Source organism: Cyprinodon tularosa, unplaced genomic scaffold (assembly GCF_016077235.1).
Source record: "Cyprinodon tularosa strain WSP-4 unplaced genomic scaffold, ASM1607723v1 ctg726, whole genome shotgun sequence".
Lineage (NCBI taxonomy): Eukaryota > Metazoa > Chordata > Actinopteri > Cyprinodontiformes > Cyprinodontidae > Cyprinodon > Cyprinodon tularosa.
The window spans coordinates 961,140-981,449 of NW_024039481.1; the positions used below are offsets into that span (position 1 = coordinate 961,140).

The 20,310-nt window shown below is 37.7% G+C and overlaps 1 protein-coding gene and 1 long non-coding RNA gene across 2 annotated transcripts; one reads left to right on the forward strand and one right to left on the reverse strand.

The window, feature by feature from the left end:
• The first annotated feature begins 11,073 nt into the window (after nucleotides 1-11,073).
• On the forward strand, nucleotides 11,074-18,004 carry LOC119772712 (UV excision repair protein RAD23 homolog A-like). Its single transcript, XM_038269261.1, has 3 exons — nucleotides 11,074-11,228; nucleotides 16,226-16,387; nucleotides 16,788-18,004. The coding sequence occupies exons 1-3, from the start codon at nucleotides 11,163-11,165 to the stop codon at nucleotides 17,061-17,063; spliced, it is 504 nt and encodes a 167-aa protein (XP_038125189.1). The 5' UTR covers nucleotides 11,074-11,162; the 3' UTR covers nucleotides 17,064-18,004.
• Nucleotides 14,087-14,602, reverse strand: LOC119772713. The gene is made up of 2 exons (XR_005279294.1): nucleotides 14,374-14,602; nucleotides 14,087-14,268 (listed from the first exon to the last, which is right to left on the reverse strand). It is a non-coding gene; the product is annotated as an uncharacterized LOC119772713 (long non-coding RNA).
• Nucleotides 18,005-20,310: the final 2,306 nt, after the last annotated feature.

Sequence of the window (20,310 nt, forward strand, 5' to 3'; positions counted from 1 at the left end):
CATGGCCAGTTGTTACAACAACAACCAAGTGGAAATACAGAAAGGTTTACATTTTAATCTTGACTAAAGACGAAACATCAGAAATGAAATGGGTGGCAGGAGGACCGTGGAGAAATCAGGCAACATGTGACGAATCGAGCAGAGACTCACTAAAAAATGTATGGTGGGAGATTTAACTGGTGTTCACAGAAGGTACAGTGTGTTAGGTATGGTGTGAACATGTGCATCAATATCTAATCTACTAAATGGAGGTTGAACCAAATCAGCAAATAGACTCGTTCATTGGGTTAAATCTGATTTTGGAGGATTCACACTGCAGCCATTCTGCAAAGCTTTTTAAAAAATCAGTCTACAGACCATATATGTATAGATATATGACTAACTAGATCTATTTCCTGCCTCTCTGCAGGAAAAGTTGCATAAGTTTCATGAGTCCACCCACTCGCCTGTCCACCCATCCCGCTCTGAGAGAATCTCACTGGTCTCTTCTTTTCAAAAGCTTCAACATAAACAAGCGCAGTGCTGACACAGACAAACATCCACAGACAGGCAGAGTTTCATCACGGAAAAAACACATCTTCATTTTCCACAGTCCCTATCACCACTCCATGCTCTCTGTGTATGGTGTAACTCTGCCCCCTGCTGAAAGCATTAGAAAACAACATTTACTTTGTTCTTTATTTTTTAACATAAATAGCAAAAAGCAGCTGGTTTCATGTTGGTTTTCTGCTGATACTCTATTGATAGGTGAATTAACCACTCCATTTCAAGGCAGAAATTTTAAGTCATCTTATGTTGGATTGTACACATCAACTTAAGAGTCATTTTAGAGGGTTTTATTTGACTAAGTCAGGAAAATATCCAAGAGGCCCATGGTAACTTTTAGAGGTAACCACAGCTCAGGAAGAAGATTCTGATAACAGGAAAAATATTAGTTATTCAACCCAAAAATATGGAAAGAAAAAAAAGCATGTTAAAAAATAAAAACTGTAATGAATCATCTTATGCAATTTGTAACAAAAAAAATTTAGATTTTTTTTTAAAGGTGCTCTGGTCAGGACAGACTATTTAATTCAATTCAGTTTATTTCTATAGTGCAATTTCACAACACATGTCATCTCAAGGCACTTTACAGTTCACCAGATCATACAGTCAAGTTTTTTTATCTAAGGAAAACCAGCTGATTGCATCGACTCATTGACTGGAATGCAATCCCTCACACTAAGCATGCTTGCAGCGACAGTGGAGAGGAAAAACTCCCTTTTAGCTCATTGTGAGCGGCCATCTGCTAAGGGCCGACTTGAGTTCGAGTAGACAGAAGCAGAGATACAAAAGGCAACTGTAAAAGGCGGCCCCGTCCAGGAAACACAAAGTTAGACAGATGAGCTCTGAGCTCCCATGCCAGAGGATGAAGAGAGCACATGCAGCCAGTCACAGTCAAGAGAAACAGGACTACACTGGAAAACAGGCCGATCTCAAACATCTATAAACAAAGGTGTTGATGGCAGCAGCACAGCTGATATTTCTCTCCAGGATGGAGTCACAGCCAAACAGGAACAGACCAGATGAAGCTACTATGAGAAAAAGCAGAGAGAGCACAATGTTAGAGATTGAACTAACAGATTATGCAGAGTGGGAGAATAGAGATAGAATGAAGAAGAATGATGAAATAGGGCTCCCTATGTCCTCCAGCAGTCTAAGCCTATAGCAGCATAACTATAGAGATAGCTCAGGAACTGAAATTTTCTGCTCACATGCTAACATGTTTGGCAGAAAATTGACAAAAAAAAAATCAATTACAGTGAATTTTGTTCCCCAAATGTAGCAAGTAGAAATCATATTTTGTCAATAGAAATAAAAGAAAACAACATTTAGTAAAGTAAAATAAAAAAAATCCAATAACATTAGATTTTCAAATCTAATATTTTCAATTATTTTTACAGATTTGATATTCAAATTTCTGGGTTTTTTTTTAGCTAAAGTTTTACTACTTGCATTAATTTTAAATTGCTTTTTACAGATCGTATTCTCTTCACTTCCACCCCAGTACAAATGCTCACTCTTGATGCACACTTTGACCAATAGAAATGTTGTTGCTCATGCAGGCAAATAGAAATGCATCTATGCTCCTCGCTCCAGAGGAAAACCCACTCAAGAAGTAAAGATAACTGTCTGAAAAAATGCAATTTGAAAAGAATGTAAAACTCATTGTGAAAAATTATGGGGAAAAAACCAACATATAAAATCTCAAAAAAATGTAAAACATAATATTTAAAAAAAAAAATCCATATGTAAAAAAACTGTTAAATAACATTTGGAAAAATAAATAATAAAAAATTTACTTGATAAAAAAAAATTGTACACCAAAGTTCCTCTCAAAACCTTTTTTCTAAATAAAATGTCTTTTAAAATTTAAAATCTGGAATGCTTCTAATTTCCCATTTCTATTAACAGAGGTTGCCCTTTGCTTTCAACAGTAATGGAACAAAATTCACTACATAAATAAATTTTACAGACTAAAGCTTAGTGGTGGAATTAAGATTGTCTGCAGGGATGGCAAAGCTGGCCTGGGTGAGATTAGCTAAAAGTCTCCTAGTGGACATTTTAGAATCTGTGGCAAAAAAACAGAGAACTGATTTTCACAGACTCTGTATTTCAATAAATGTGAGCTGCTTCGCTCAAATATGACGTCTTTTCAGAAATTTAAAAGCAGAGTTGCTTTTGGCTTCAAGCTTCTGCTTTTACTTTCTCCCCACACGTGCATGAGTTCTCTCCAAATACTCCTGTCAGGATTCCTGTCTGTGTGTTTGTGTTTCTGTGTTTGTCTCCCTTCCCAGGAGGCGCCTTGTTCTGGTCCGCCTCCCCACACACCTGCAGATGGTTACCTCATTAACGGAGTGCTCTTAAGCTGCTGACTGCCACTATCTCGACGCCAGAGTGTTTACCAGTTTTGGGTACTCTAGCCAAGCTGAGTTTTGCAGAGTCAAACTGAGTTCTTGTCAACCTGAGTCTTAATCTTGTTTTTGTCTTTGCCTCTTGGCAGGAAGTCATCCGGCAAACTGGATGCTTTGGACCTTCTCTCCCTGGAAGGATAATCTGAGCTTCAAACTTAGCTGAGGATTCGAGCTTGTGGTTTAGATCTACTTTTCCCCCAAGGATTGTTTGGGCGTCTCTCTGAGCAGGGGATTTATCTCCACAAGTACCGTTCAAGTACCGCAGGAAAATTAAGTGGCAGCCAGCTCCTCCGTTCCTCAAGGAAAAACCGCAATCTGGGTAAACCCTGTCCGCCCTCCAACGAGCAAGTCATTCACTGGAACAACTCACACCGACTGGATTGAACAAGAGATACCTTTTCCTGGAAACGCGAGCCCGCAGCATTAATTCCATTCTTAAAATCTAAGACACAAATTTCCCACTGAGCCTGAACTAACCGCAGTATCTTCCCCTTCATTTTTCAGTCCCAGTTCGACAGTGTTCTGAGCAGCGCTGGACTCTTATCACCAACTCTCAATAAAACCTGTTAAACTTTTCCCTAGTCTCTCTGTTTGGTCTTCTGCATGTGCGTCAGAGCTCTAGATAAAATCATGACAGGGACCTCACAAATGCACTTCTGGAAGAACAATCAAAAATTCCCCGAAGCACAATCTTAAATCTTGTGGACAGCCTTCCCAGAAGCGTTGAAGTTGTAATGGGTGGACTGACATCATATCGGACAACTATGGATTAGGATTGGGATGCCACTTAAGATTGTATGTATGTGAGGAAAGGCAGGTGAGTGAATACTTTTGGTTATATAGTATGTGAACAGGAAGGAGGAGCAACGATCTGAGATATTCAGATTGAGCTCCTGTCTCTGGTATCCTTGTCATCAGCTGCAGGGTGGGCAGTGTGTGCAGGTGTCCATCATCCAGGCTGTGTAGCACAAGTGAACCATGAAGAGTGTTCCAAAGTTCACCAGCAGAGGAACGCAGTGGATCACCAACTGGAAATGCTGCTCAGTGGGAAACTTCCTGTTGGAAGAACTGCTCCCCCCTCCCCTACCCGCGAAAATCTGTGGATGTGCCCAGAGCTGTTGTGCCAGTTGATAAACTTCCATCTCATTAAATGGCTCATGGACAAATTGAATGCACTCATCAAACATACACAACTAATTTCTCAAATGTCAGATTAACTTCATGTGGCTCCAGTCTCCGATGTGACCCTCTACTGAAATGTTTGTCTCGTGTTTTATGTGTTTTTCTTGTGCTGAGTTTTTCTTTTTTCTTTTTGACATCTCAAACTGTATCCTGTCAAGGATAAAGTGTGAAATATGCTTTTTTTCCCGTCTCCCCAATGTGGCTCCTATCTTTCCACAAAATAAAGGCAGAGCTATAGGGAACCGCCTCACGGTGGGGCCCAAGGCAGCACCACTGTGGCGGCACGGATGGCCTCAGTAAACAATTCCCCATCTCAGCAACTGGCCCAACCCCACCCCACACCCAACCCAAAGTGTGCGATGAACGGTTTTCTACTGAAACAGAAATCTCGATTACAATGTAAATCGTAGTAGTTGACAATAAAGAAATTGATTGATTGATTGATTAAAGGCATAACAGAACAACCAAATGAGGAGAACAGGGAGAAACAACTAGTACAGCTGGTAGCCATTAAAATAGATGTATTTCAACACTTGCCCTGTTTTTGTAGAATATATCCAAAGACACACACCACAAAAGAGCACAGCTGAAGAATTAAAAAGCCCAAATTTCACTTCAAAATTGGCTTCCAAAACTTTCACAGATTTTCCTATTTTCATTTTTAGTAAAAAAAAAAAAAAAAACTCAGCTGAAAAGACCGTGCTAAGAAGAGGGGGGAAACTTGTGATTTCTATTAGGATTTCTTTTTTTTAATTAAATTTTGAGTTGTTTTCCCTAAACAGCAATGAGCTAGCACAGACATGTCTAATTGTTCATACTGAGAAACACAAATATATAGGTTTATGAACTATTTTCACTTACAAAAAAAAATAATGTAAATGTCCCATTTCACCACAACAAGCTTGTTTTTTTTATTATTCCCTCAACTAATACAAAAAAATCTATTTCTTTAGTATGTCCAAATATAAATCAGCAGGTTTGGATCATGAGCCTCAGTGAGCAGTCAAACTTAATGACTGATCTGAAAATGAGTTTGAATCTAAATCTGCCAGGGGTACAAATAATTTTAGGCTTAACTGTATGATAGAAATAGTTTAAAGAAATATCACCACAGATCTGTATCCAAAAACGAGGCAATGAAAACTAGGGCAGCTCAGTCATACACAGAAAAGGCCTCCAGGCTCCTAAGTTTTAGTTACTGCAGAAAGAGATTTTACAGTCGGTGAGTTGACCTGGATAGGAGGTCCTTCCAAAGTAAAAAAAACAAAACAATTGTTTAATCATTCCTCAGAATAATTATGACCTTAATTTAGTTACCTTTTTCCCTTAGAAATGTTTAATCTTTAGAAAGGCAGAGATAAGGAAGGAAGATTTCAGTGTTACTCCAAACGCCATCATTGGTAATAATGAGTTTAAACAGGAAGTGTCTTGAAAAATAGATCTGATTTCTCTCCAGAAATAATCTGACAGATTATCTTCTGGTTCTCAACATTAGAGTGAATCCTTTCCTCTGCGTTTGGAGAACAGAGCAGTTTTCATTCAACCTTAAAATGAAAAATCCCCAAACTGTCAGTGGCTCTAAGTTTTCTCAAGATCTTTTCAAAATTCCTCAGAATAATAAATCACATTTTTATCAGCAGGATGGCAAATGTGATTGAGGTCAACCGTATTAAAATATATCAGATGGATACATGAAGTGATGGTATTTTCCAGGATGAATTTAACACAAGTCTTTCCCAAAGATGATAATTCCATTAAATCAAAAACCTAAAAGAAGCTCTTTAAACATCTGACATGAGCTCAATAACTGTCTTTGGTACCTGTGACTGTAGAGAATAGTTTGAACTAAGATATTAAAGAGATGCACCAGAATAATGGGAATATAAAAATTTAAATAGCTGGAGGGAGTTTCTTAATATCTAGTGTGCAACATAATCCTCTTGTAGCAGCCAGGTTTCTGTACGACAACACAAATCAGTTTGATTATCACAGATTAAGTCATTAGTTAACAGCATTTTTGAAGTAATCACTGAAAAACAGGTCCAACTCTCTAATCCATAATGGAAGATGCTGATGCCATTTGCACAGCTGATACTTCCCTCCAGGATGGCGTCACAGCTAAATAGAAACAGGCCAGATGAAGCTACTGTGAAGAAAAAAGCAGAGAGAATATAAAACTAGAAATAAAATGAAGAAGAAAGAGGAACAGTGGTTTCTATGTCCTCCAGCAGTTTAAGTCTATAGCAGCATATAAACTCAGGATCACCTGAGCCACTCTAAGTATTAATTTCCTAGTTGTGCACACAAAACCTGTGAAAATATGTCAGCTTCTACTGCTTTTGCTCGACAGATCAGGCAGACATTTCTCTAGAAATATGTGGCAAGCAAAAACAATTTCCATTGCAAGTGGAAAGTCCCACTACATCTGCAGATCTGATGCTTTTCTGGTTCACCTCTATATGGCAGACAAGGATTTTCTTCTGGCATCCCTGAATCCAGCAGATTCAACAGACACTCCCAGTTTGGGGGATCCAGGAGCAACTGGATCAGGGCCACTCTCTGTAGAGCTTAAGGTAAATTGAGATGGTGTTCTGGACAGGAGTTGCAAGGAAATCAGAACAAGAACCTCAGCAGCGAGAGCACCAGATCCAGGATGATGCCATAGTGGAGGAGAGAGAATGGCTGGCCAGGGTTCACCCCTGGAGGCTAAGGAGCAGAGTGGTAGATCGGAGAAGATGAGAGGTTGCATCAGCTGGGTGGTATCTAAGGGCACTCAGGGAGGTTCATGAATAATCTCTCTAGGGCTAAGCTACCTACAAATCTCTTAAAGGAATAGTACACCCAAAACATGATTAGCCTTCATTTTCTACTCACCCCCATGCTGAACAACACTCTGGAGTACTTTCTTGACATTCTAAATGACTTCGTTTCGAGTAAATTATGGACGCTACCCACTCAGGACACTTGGAATACATTGGACGAGCAGTATGGAGGAATATTGACACGTTTTTTGTGGACTTTTATGGACCTTTCTGTCTCGGGCGCCATAGACCTCCATTATTTGAATGTCAGCAGACAGCAAGAAGCCTCCCAGATCTCCAGATGCATTTGAGATATCAAAAAAGTACTCCAGAGTGTTGTTCAGCATGGGGGTGAGTTGAAAATGAAGGCTAATCATGTTTTGGGTGTACTATTCCTTTAAGAGCATCCCTACTTCAAAGTTTGTCAAAATTTTGATTGAGAAAAGCTTGTCTCCGCTGGACTCATTCATGCTACAGCACAGCCATATTTAGTCCCTGATTTATTGTTGCAATCCAAATCTAAACAAAAGTTTGAATTTTACAACTCCTTATGTACTTCACAGCTGTGCCGGCGCTCTAGTTTTGCAGTATTTGCCAAAGACATGCCTTTTGCATCGCTAGAATCACAACCTTTACCCATCTCCTAGAGCTCATGAGCCACCCTCTATATACGGATAAGATTTAAATCGCTCGCTTAGTGGAGGAAATTCGGGTTCGGTGTGAGCACACCTTTAGAAGACCGTGTCATACCTTTCATTGGGGTCAGCCATATATCCTCACAAAACTAAAAGTTTCTGGCCCCTCCTTGCTCAGACTTTCTCTCAGCAATTAGCTGAATCACTTTGAAGCTTAAACGCATTGCCAAAAAGTGGTGAATATTGTAAGTGCAGTTTAATATAATACAAGTCTGAACAATTTTGTCTTAAATTAATGAAAATAGTTCATTTAAATGTCTGCAGGCATGTTCAAAGTCGGTCCTCAAGGGCCGCTGTCCTGCTAGCTTTAGAGGTTTCTCTGCTTTAGCACAACTGATTCTGATGATTGCAGTTCAGCAAAATCTTGTTACTCAACAATCATTTAAAATCAGCTGTGCTGGAGCAGGGAAAACTCTAAAACAGGGGTGGGCAATTCCAGTTCCTGGGGGCCGGTATCCTGCAACTTTTAGATCCATCCTTTGTCCAACACACCTGAATCAAACGGCTGAGTTACCTCCTCAGTATGCAGTCTGTTCCTCCGGAGTCGTTTTAATCACCTAATTATCAGATTCAGGTGTGTTGATCCAAAAGCACATCTAAAAGGGACAGGCCCTCAGGAACTGGAATTGCCCACCCCTGCTCTAAAAGCTGCAGGACAGAGGCCCTCAACGACTGACTTGGGGTCAGTGAGTCAGAGATGACGAGACTAATGTTTGGTTTATTGAAAGGTTTTATCTGTCTGTGCAAATGTGTTTGGTTGACATTTAAGAACAGATTCCAATACCTCTGCAGTGTGGGACTCCAGGTATGCAGGGTTCCTTCTGGAGGACGCAGCTGCTGAAACTAAACGTACCAATAGAGTCTATAGGGTGACCAGACATCCTCTAAAATTCCATGATAATTTTCCCATTTTTTTATTTTTATTTTATTAAACTGAAATCTTTTTTATTTTCTTGTTTAAAATCTTTGTCTTGTGCAGGACTATAATGTCTCGTTTTAACATAGAGGGAGTCAAGAAACAACAAAGTTTATTTTAATTAATAACTCATTTTATTCACAGATCCAGACGGATACCAGCGTCTCATGCCATTTATCATTAAGTTTTAATACGTTTGTCTCCTGTTATAAATCTTACATTTACTATTTTTCTCCCATTCACCCATAATCAAATCTTAACCTAACAAAAGCACTTTGACAAAACTATGTTGCAGAGTAAAACATTGGTTTTAGTCTCTTTATATTAAATTGGACATGATGGGTAATGTTTATATTTGTTTCATTACATTTTATTGTTTTATTTAGCTATTTTTAAAACTTAGTTTCCATGGGCATTAAGAGGTAGTAAATATAACGCAGGAGTGGTAGGTGAGTGTGAGTTTAGTACTCCTTCACTCAGGGAAATAAAGGTAATCTAGTTAAAAATCTTAAAATATGTAGAGAATCCTCCACCTATTCCACATCAGGGATTCTTTGAAGCGCAGGAAGTTTTTGAATAAAAAAATCTATAGTATTTTTTTTGCTTGAAATTCATAAGCAAGCAATTATTCTAATTTAGAGTACAAGAAAAAACAAATAGTTAAAATCTTTTCCCTCGTTTTTCTGATCAGTGTGTGTGTTTTTAGCGTTTATAGGAATTGGGCGAGTACCAAATATTTCACTATTAGCCGACATAGCAAATTGTAAAGCCATAAGATACACAAAAGTACGGAAGAGAATTAGGGCCACTGAAAAAAATTTAAAAAAGGTTAACTTTTCTTTTAAAAATTCAGTATAATAGCGAAAAAAGTCAGAATTCTGACTTTTCTCTTATTATACTGAAATAAAATTAAAAAAAATCTGTTTTTTCAGTGACCCTAATCCTCTTCCGTAGTACGGCAGGCATGTTGAACAAAATAAAGAGAAAATACTTAAATGTATAGCCTTTGTATGGAAATGTACAAAGAAAGTGGCCTTTGTTTTGTTAATCTCAGAATTCTTGACTTTTTTCACAGAATTCTGACTTGTTTCTCACAATTCCTACTTTAATCTCAGAATTCTGACTTTTTTCTTAAACTTTTTATTTCAATCTTTGAATTCTGATTTTAATATCAGAATTGTGGATCTTAATGTAGATGGGCACCATGGAGGCAGACATGTGGGAGCACTCAGCTTCACTGACAAAGATGTGAGTTGTTTGAAAACACATTGGGCGATTTATTATGTGCCCGAGGGTCCCAGTGATGCTATTTCATTAATGGAAGAGGAGAAGGTAATTAAAATAAGAGAGCTAGTTTAGTCTTTAAACAGACGTGGCTAATGCTTGATGCTAACATGTTTTTTTTTATCGGTCAGAATTCTGTGAAAAAAGTCAGAATTCTGAGATTAAAGTCAGAATTCTTACTTTAATCTCAGAACTCTGATTTTAGTTTTAGAATTCTGACTTTTTTTTCCAGAATTCTTACTTCAAACTCAGAATTGAATACAGTCAGAATTCAGAGATTAAAGTCAGAATTCTTCTGCGCGCTCACGATCCAGCCCTCCTCTCTCGCCGCTCCACCAACTTGTCACCAAAGAGGGCGATTTGCTGAGTGCTCATGGATACACACATTTGTCGGTTAGCTGTTATCCGAACCAAAACGACAACTTGAAAAACAATATGTACCGACTCAATGGCTATGCTAAATAGTCTTCTAAGTGGAAAATCTGAAACTAGGCAAGATTTAATATTTGAAGTATTTCAAAATCTATTTAGAATAAGGCAGTTAAGAATACTAGTATACTTTCTCTGGGTGCCAGCACATGTGGGTGTAGATGGAAATGAGAAAGCGGACAAGCTAGCAAAGAAAGCATTAAATCAGCAGCAAATAGAAATGAATGTATTTTTAAGTAATTCAGAAATGAAAACATTGATTACAATTGAAACTCGAAAGAAATGGCAAACGATATGGAATAATGAGTCAAAAGGAAGACATTTATATCAGATTCAAAAGTTTATTGGAAAGGAGAGGAAAAGATGTGGAAATAGGAAAAAATATATAATTATTTCAAGGCTAAGAATAGGTCACACAGCATTAAACTACAGTCTTTTTAAAATAGGGAAACATGAAACAGGAAATTGTGACAAATGCGGAGATCCAGAAACAGTAAAACATATTATTTGTGAGTGTACTGCGTATGTAAAGGAGAGAATGAAGTTCATACAAGAGTTGAGAAAAATAGGGATTAATGGGAATTCAATAAAAGCACTGTTAGGAAACGAGATAAGACAAACAAGAGTTAATGAAATATTATTAAAATATCTAAAAGATACAGGAACTATTAATAGGATTTAGTTATAGGATTCTTTTTTCTTTTTTTTTTTCTTTTGGGTATAGCGCAGTCTTCCAAAATTGTGCACTCCACACTCCAGAGCAGTAGGTGGCGGAAATGCACCTTTTACGTTGGCCTGCCAATCCGCCATAAAACAACAGAAGAAGAAGAACTTGGAAAAACAACCAACTGCTAAGCGAAGCAACCATTTCTTCATTGGAAGGACGCCGGACATCGCTACCATGCTGATCAAGCTGAAAACGCTGCAGCTGCAGACTATTCAGATTGAGATAGACCCCGAACAAACGGTGAGTGGCTAGCTGCTAACTAGCATTGCTAACGGCAGGACGTGTTGCTGTGAAGCAAACAGCTTTAGCGTGAAGTTTAAAGCAGCGTGTTTTGGGAAAAGAGGCGCTTATACTGCAAACTGGCAGCTCTGCTTAAATCCTGAAACAACGCGACATCTCCGCTGCATTCGGGGCTAACGTTAGCCTGCTAATGTTGCTACCGTTAGCTTGAGAGCCCAACAACAAAGTCCCATAAACGCTACCGTACACTAGTCATATGACAATCTAAATTTGTCAGTCGGGCAAGGGTTGTTTGTTGCTTCCTTTATACCACCACCGACATAGTTTATTACCCTGAAAACTAAATAGTTTAGGGATGAAGGAGGGGGATGCTAATGCCAATGCTTATGACTCTGCCAATTACGGTTAGCTTGGCTGCTAGCTCAGTGGGAAGCTGTCTCAGTTTAACATGCTTTCTAATGTGGGGTGGATCATGTGAGCCAAAATGCTAAACGAGCTGCAGGTGTGACAGATCAACTGGGGACGAGATTAACTGGTTAGAATCTATGCGCACCGCAGATGTTGCTGAAGCTTAGGTTGCTGTGTTGATGCCTGGCGAAAAAATATTCCTAACGTAACAAAACTGTTCGCCAAAAAACAATCAACCGACATATCTAATGAATAAATTTCTGTTTTGTTTTGTTTTTTCAGATTAGAACGATGTGGTAAAGAACAGCAAAGCAGAATCCCACACAGAGAACAGCGTCGTTCACAAGTGTAAAGAAAAAATACAAATAAAAGTCTGTCTCACACTGGAGTGTCATTTCTCCTGTTGAACGATAAGCTATAAATGAAAACCTGTAGCTTGGACAATAAAGTCCGCCCACTTTATAAATTCCTGAATGTAAAATTATCCATTAATGAGGCCTGTCATTCAGAATGCACGTGTGTAAGCAGCACATTTTAAAGAAAAACTGACTGCAAACAGAACAATTGGGCTTCTCATCCTTCCAACTATTCCCACTTTATTTTTTGAATATTGACAAAAAGTTATTTTCTTAGATTCAATGCTCTCATATTTCCTTTATTCTCCTGTCTGGACACAAATACAAGTCTCTACTACGGTGTTGTTTTTTTTAGTGGATCCCAAAACTTTGTCCCGTTTGATGAACTGTATCAGGTCAAACACCTTTATTTTTATTGCTATTGTGTTCGGTCTGTTCACAATATCCAGTTATGAGACCATAACGGGCTGCTGCTGAGCTGGTTTTACTGCCCCATGTGTAAAAAGGGGTCAAATGTATTTACTTAGGCGCATTGCAGCTCATAGAATCTGAATCACATACCTGTTGATGCGGAAACTTTACTTTTTCTGTCTTCACAGTAGAATTTAAATCCCAGAGTTAGCGGCTACCGCTATGGGGTGGGTATGAGTCGCCATGACTGCTTTATGTTTTATCCTGTAGAAAAATGCAGATATTCTTAAACGAAGAACTAGATTAATTTGTGACGGGGTTCACAGCACAGCTGTTTGGAGAGATTAGTTGGCTGCGTGGTTGCCCGATCAAAATACCGCAAATGTAAACAAACGGGTCAGAATAAAGGTTATAATTTATCCTGGCCTAATATCTATTCAACACACGTCTGTAGTCTGTGGATAATGTGAAATATTATGAGTAATTTAAGTTTGGGGATCAAATAAACGCATCGTGAGGATCTGAAAGCGTCAGAATCTGCAGAGTGTCACAGATTAACTTGTGATCCAGCGGGATCTGGAGGAATATGGGCTGTAAAACACTCCATCTCCTGGGATGTTTGGATGTTATTATCTTATCCTCAATTAGGGTTGTAGCAGGCTACTTTAAATTTTTAACTGTTATTGTTGATTATTTTTCTTACCGCAATTACGAACCTGTCATGATGTGTGACCGTGTTAATGCTGTCAGCTATCATCGGCACATTATTTGTTTTGCATGCAGAACAACTTTAAATCATTCACGTTTTTCAAGTTACTGGCAATAGAGTAGGCCTATTGCTTCGTCTACTTTTTACTATTGGTCTAAATTGTTTGCTTCACTGGTACAATTAGAATGACAAAAAGCAACTCAGCACAAAACGCTGATTGCGAGGAAATGTTTGTCATTTCAGAGTTAGGAGATAATATTATCTTGCCCATCTGTGGAAAATCTGTTAAAATAAAAGGAGGGCATAATAGTATATGTGGGATCCAACCCTCGTTATTTTAGTTTGCAAAGCGTCTGTTTACCTGCTGAGCTATAGATACGAACACTCCATCTGACCCCACCTGCGATAATGAACCTGTTGTGTGTGTCTGCTTTGCCTGTTGAACAGTTGGTCTAGATCAACTGGTGACAGTTAATGTTTCAGAGTCCGCTGTTCGCTTAAAACATGTTTGAATTCCAGAATATCAGATATTATTACTATTTTTTCCTTCTTTACTCTAAAAACAGAATGGGGTCACCCCGTTAAGAGATAGTTAGACAGTAGGTTATGCTATGCTATTAAAAGAAAAAATAATAACCAGATCTTTTTTTTTTTTCGATCAGATATCTACCGTAAAATCTCCCTGTTTTATTTATTAATTGTTTGGCAGCAGTTAGCCTGGAGGCTGTGCTGCTTCTTTTAATGCTTTAGTACAGCAGGTTCTGCATTTGTTCACCCGATGCCCAAAATATCACATATATTCACACAATATATAAACTGAATTCAGAGATTTCACTCTTCCCCGCAGCAGTTATGTTATTTTGCTTTGTTCCTGCAACACATCTTAAACTTTAGAGACATGTATAACTCCTCTGGAAACGAGTTGGGCTTTAAGTAATTAGTTTCCCTCCATATAAACAGTCAGCGCTTTTGAGAAAAAAAAGAGGAACATTTTATTTTCGCTCGTTTTAATTTACAAGATATACAGGACGACAGAAAAATGCAGAAAAATACACCGTTAGTTGTTCCCATTGACCTTTTATTGCACTGGCTGTTTTTACTTCTCATACAGCTTTCTGTGGTTTTTCTACTCATTCTTTCTCTCATCGCTGAGGCTCTGAAACAAACAGATAAACAACAGGACAAGTTCCTCAAATCTCTGTGTGCGGGTTTGGAGAAATCCTTAAAACATGCTATATGTTTTCTTAATGCAATTAAATACCTTGCTGATGGTGACTCCTTAAGATCTCAACGTATTTCGCATCAATCAGATAACAAAATAATTTGTAGTTCTTGGAGTCTACACGCAGTTTACTTCCTGTTTGAGGCGAGGGGTCCTGAAAAGCCCCGCCCACAAACACATCTGCAAAAGTCAGCGGTTTTCCAGCTGCCGTCACCAGTTGATCTCCTCCCCAGTTGATCTGTCACACAGGCTTCTTAACTGCGGTGTGACACACTGACACTCCTAAACATTAGAAAATAACACAAAGGGAAAGACACTGGCTCAGATGGTGAGCAAACAAAAGTTTTTATCTATTAAACTCTGTTTATGTGTCTTAGAAATGGAGTTTTGCTGTTTGAAGAGGTTAGAACAGAATAATCCTTACTGTTTTGAAGTGCTGAAATTCACACATATAAGCAGCAAGTTGTGGTGAAAAGTCAACATAAAAGGGAGAAATGCTGTGTTTGAAAAATAAAATGTGCCACTAAGGTTGAAATGGACTGAATTCCTGTCTTGTTTGATGTATTTTGGCACAAAACAGACTAGTGATCAATTCTTTCACATTTCATTACTTTCCAAAGTATTTTACTTTTATTTAATGTCATAGAGCATTAAATTAACTTTAAAGTCTTAGAGAAATTCTATATAATTGTCAAATCATTCTGGCTTAAACATGTATATAAATCTACTCTTTATCAGACGACATTGTCCCAAAATTTAGAAAATTTTCATAAAAAAATAAAATAATCCTGTCTTAAAATCTGTGTTTTTTTTGTTTTTGTTTTTTTGTTTTCTTATGCAGGCCAGTTAGTTATACGTCAGCCTGTACACCTAAATTCGGCTAATCATATATCAACAGTCATCTGTCAATCAAATTTTTTCGGTCATCTTGATTCATATGTCGCAGCTAATATACACAATGATTGAAATAAGAATCATTTCCTTTCCCATGGAGTTCCGTCCCAGTGTTCACAGGGATGGACGTCTTTGTCTTCAGCAGGCGTAGAGCTAACAGAACTGGCAGCGTTGCGAGGCAAGGGCTCAAACATGTACGGCTGGAAGCCTTCTACACCAAACCAAGCTACTGCCGCCCTGGCGTCCTCTTCCACAACATCTTCATCCCCGCTTTCCTCCTCTAAATAAAAAATATATGATGGAGGAGACTCATCCACGACCTCCGACACTAAACTCTCCTCCTCTTGCATGTTTCCTCTGTCCATAGCGTTCCTTGACAGTGTTGTTTCTAAGTCACCAATTTAGTGCTACTTGGTCCCAATGGAATTTCCCATTGGGAACCTCCTAGCACTAAGTTGCTAACTGGTTAGCAAGATGCTTCCAACAAACCGGCTACAATCAAACTTGCTTGCAAACCTTCCATCACAACAATCACGCCCCCTTCATAAACGACCAATCACATTCACTTTATTTACTCGTGTAAAGTCCTGCACCACTCGGGAGAATACGGAAATGCAACAGTTTGAAAAGCCGCTTCCGTACGACTTAAAAGAATCTCTTGCTTTCCGATTGTTATTCGAATAATAATAAAAAAAAAGCTGTGGTCCTAGTTAGAATGACTCAGTCCAGACCTGAATTACCGATTGAATTGGCTAAATATCACTATATTTAGAAGAATTTCTCTCATTTTCCTTACTCAACACGGTTAGGGACAACTTCCTGTTGGTCTGCCACATAAAATGCATTTAAATGTGTTTCTTTAAAACTTTACATGCTTTAAAACATTTGTAGGACAATAAAGAATGACTAATCTTGTCACATGTTCTAGGAGCTAACACCAGCAAGCATGTCGACATGCTAACCCACATCATGTCCTCTGTTTTGTTCTCTCTATCAGGTGAAGGCCTTGAAGGAGAAGATTGAGGCTGAGCGGGGAAAAGACAACTTCCCCGCTTCTAGGCAGAAGCTGATTTATGCTGGAAAAATCTTGCAAGATGACACGCCTATTAAAGACTACAAAATTGACGAGAAGAATTTTGTGATAGTGATGGTCTCCAAGGTCAGAGCGGGTTTAAATCTTATTATTTATTTACTGCATCAGAGGATGGCTGTGTTCAAATGTTTTCCTCTTTCTTCAATTCCTATCATTTGAAGAGAGGTTAGCCTGCGTTTGCTGAGGTATTTCAATGCCTGAGGATAAAAAAACTGCTGTTTGAAGACATTGTTTTTACAGTCTGTTAAAGTATGGAGCACACGTTCATTATTGTACAGGTCAGAATAAAGTAAAACTAAAATAGTAAATTTGAAGAAAAAAATAGGTCAGAATATGTGTAGATAAAAGATAAAAAATTTAAATGATAGTCTATTGCAGTAATTTTCACAATGATTAAATAAATTACAAGGATCTGTGTTTGATTAATAATCTTCAATCTGTTTATTTTGCTAATCATCATTCAAAGATGATGAAGGGTCTGGTGTACCCCTTCTCACGTCGTCCCCTAGTAACACGTCGCCCCAGCATATACAAAACCAGAGGAAAGGGAAAGATGCAGCGGTTGATCCGAAAGCGCAATGAGCTGAGACGTCAACTTCAAGAGGCACGGGCGACCATAATCACCTTACAGGGGTTGCTGCAGCTGAAAGCTGATCAAGAGCGCATGGCTACTACCACAACATCTCAGCAGCTGCCGGGGCCACAGGCTCCAGGAAATACCAATGCAAGACCATCGGGATGATGCCTTCTAACCCCCAGGGAGCCCCGGGCTATTATTATTCTCAAACAACACTATACTGGATATAAAGGACTTTGCTGATTATGTATACCTAAAGGTCCTCATAAGTGTGCCAAGGTTTCATGACTTTCTCCATTTTATTACATTTTATCATGTAATCCTATCATCTATCACTCACTATTAGTATATGGTGTGTTCTAGTCTCACTCTTAGTTTTGATGTGCAAATATATAATCACCAGTTACTTTTGAGAGTTCACATTTGTAGTATTCCACTTTTGACAATCACCTGTAGATTCACTTTGTGATCCTTTTCAGGATCACATGGGGGAAATGTAGAGAATTAAAACTGCACCATGAATAGAATATAGTGGATAAATGTCTCACAATAAATATATTTGTGTTATAATGGTCAAATGGTGTGCATGGCTGTTTGAAGTCGAAGAAAAGTAATATGTGCATGGCTGTTTGAAGGTTGAGATAAGATTAGGAGGGATGAAGAGTGGTGTTGGAAAGAATCCAAGGCTCTGATGTTGAGTTGTATGCATTGGGAAAACCCAAGGATGAGTTATTTTGACATATCAAGGTTAAACAACAAAAGCTATACCGCTGTATGTTTTAATGGTCAAACATCAAAGTTATGTTTGATGTTTTAATGAAATTTTAAACATCAAAGTTATGCTTGATGAAACGTTGTCTTGACATATTAATGATAAACATCGAAGTTATCCTGATATGTGAAGTTTTTAATGAAACTACAATGTGTATCACCATGGCCTTCAAAGGGGCAAGGCTTTGATTAAATTATATAAATTGTACTTTGGGGGGTTTCCACCGGGGGCTCAGGGAATGAATAAAAGCGGGACTGTTTCTGTATGATATTCAGATGTGCACCGGTGAACATCTCAGGTGGTTGACTTGTACAATAAACCACTCTGGACCTGACCCAGCTGCCTCTGTTTTTGACCAGTTGTTTGAAGATTTTTCAACTGCTTTTAAAGAACTTTGAATTTTTATAAGACTTAGCATAAATTTTTACGTCGTTGGGAGGACATTCCACGACAGGTGACCAGACATCCTCTTAAATTCCATGATAGCCCCCCATTCCGTTGCTTTAGAAGCACTTCAAGGTATTCCCTACTGTGGAGCAGTAAAAGTGTTCCCTGCACTGAAAAAAAAAATGCAACCGCTTTTGGCATTTACTTAATCATATACTTTAACACAATTGTTTCATGTTAGCAGGGTAGGATGTAAAACAATTGTGTTAAAGTAACTAAATATGATTAAGTAAATGCCAAAAGCGGTTGTATTTTTTTCTGTGTGGGTACATTTGCAGCAATTGTTCAATGTGTAGTAGTAGCAGCACTTCTATATATAGATGCACGGTGGCGCCATCTGCAGGTAAGTATAAGGTAAAGACACAACCGCCACATCCGAAGATCTGATGAGAGCAATTATAAGCAAGACTTATTTACCACAATGCCTGAAAAGATTTTTCACATTCAATAAATATTTAGAAAAGTATTAATACTTTAAAATTTATATGATACTAAGAATCTTCACCAGTAAATTTATGATATAATATTAATGAAATAAGAAATGTCTTTTTTATAGCAAAAGTGATACATGAATTAAATTAATTTTACACATGAATCGTAATTTTGGAGTCAAAGATTGGGAATTTATGAAGAGATCTTCCAATTTGGGCCAATTTTCCCATTTTTATTTTTATTTTATTTTATTAAACTGAAATGTTTTTTATTTTCTTGTTTAAAATCTTTGTCTTGTGCAGGACTATACTGTCTCGTTTTAACATAGAGGGAGTCAAGAAACAACAAAGTTTTTTTTTTATTAATAACTCATTTTATTCACAGATCCAGACGGATACCAGTGTCTCATGCCATTTATCATTAAGTTTTAATACGTTTGTCTCCTGTTATAAATCTTACATTTACTATTTTCCTCCCATTCACCCATAATCAAACCGTAACCTAACAAAAGCACTTTGACAAAACTGTTGCAGAGTAAAACATTGGTTTTAGTCTCTTTATATTAAATTGGACAGGATGGGTAATGTTTATATTTGTTTCATTACATTTTATTGTTTTATTTAGCTATTTTTAAAACTTAGTTTCCATGGGCATTAAGAGGTAGTAAATATAACGCAGGAGTGGTAGGTGAGTGTGAGTTTAGTACTCCTTCACTCAGGGAAATAAAGGTAATCTAGTTAAAAATCTTAAAATATGTAGAGAATCCTCCACCTATTCCACATCAGGGATTCTTTGAAGCGCAGGAAGTTTTTGAATAAAAAAATCTAGTTTTTTTTTTTTTTTTTTTTGCTTGAAATTCATAGAAACTTAGATATAAGCAAGCAATTATTCTAATTTAGAGTACAAGAAAAAACTGTTAAAATCTTTTCCCTTGTTTTTCTGATCAGTGTGTGTGTTTTTAGCGTTTATAGGAATTGGGCGAGTACCAAATATTTCACTATTAGCCGACATAGCAAATTGTAAAGCCATAAGATACACAAAAGTACGGAAGAGAATTAGGGCCACTGAAAAAATTTTAAAAAAGGTTAACTTTTCTTTTAAAAATTCAGTATAATAGCAAAAAAGTCAGAATTCTGACTTTTCTCATATTATACTGAAATAAAATGTAAAAAATCTGTTATCTTTTTTTCATAATTTTTTCAGTGACCCTAATCCTCTTCCGTAGTACGGCAGGCATGTTGAACGAAATAAAGAGAAAATACTTAAATGTATAGCCTTTGTATGGAAATGTACAAAGAAAGTGGCCTTTGTTTTGTTAATCTCTGAATTCTTGACTTTTTTCACAGAATTACGACTTGTTTCTCACAATTCCTACTTTAATCTCAGAATTCTGATTTTAATCTCAGAATTGTGGATCTTAATGTAGATGGGCACCATGGAGGCAGAGATGTGGGAGCACTCAGCTTCACTGACAAAGATGTGAGTTGTTTGAAAACACATTGGGCGATTTATTACGTGCCCGAGGGTCCCAGTGATGCTATTTCATTAATGGAAGAGGAGAAGGTAATTAAAATATGAGAGCTAGTTTAGTCTCTAAAACAGACATGGCTACTGCTTGATGCTAACATGTTTTTTTATCGGTCAGAATTCTGTGAAAAAAGTCAGAATTCTGAGATTAAAGTCAGAATTCTTACTTTAATCTCAGAACTCTGATTTTAGTTTTAGAATTCTGACTTTTTTCTCAGAATTCTTACTTCAAAC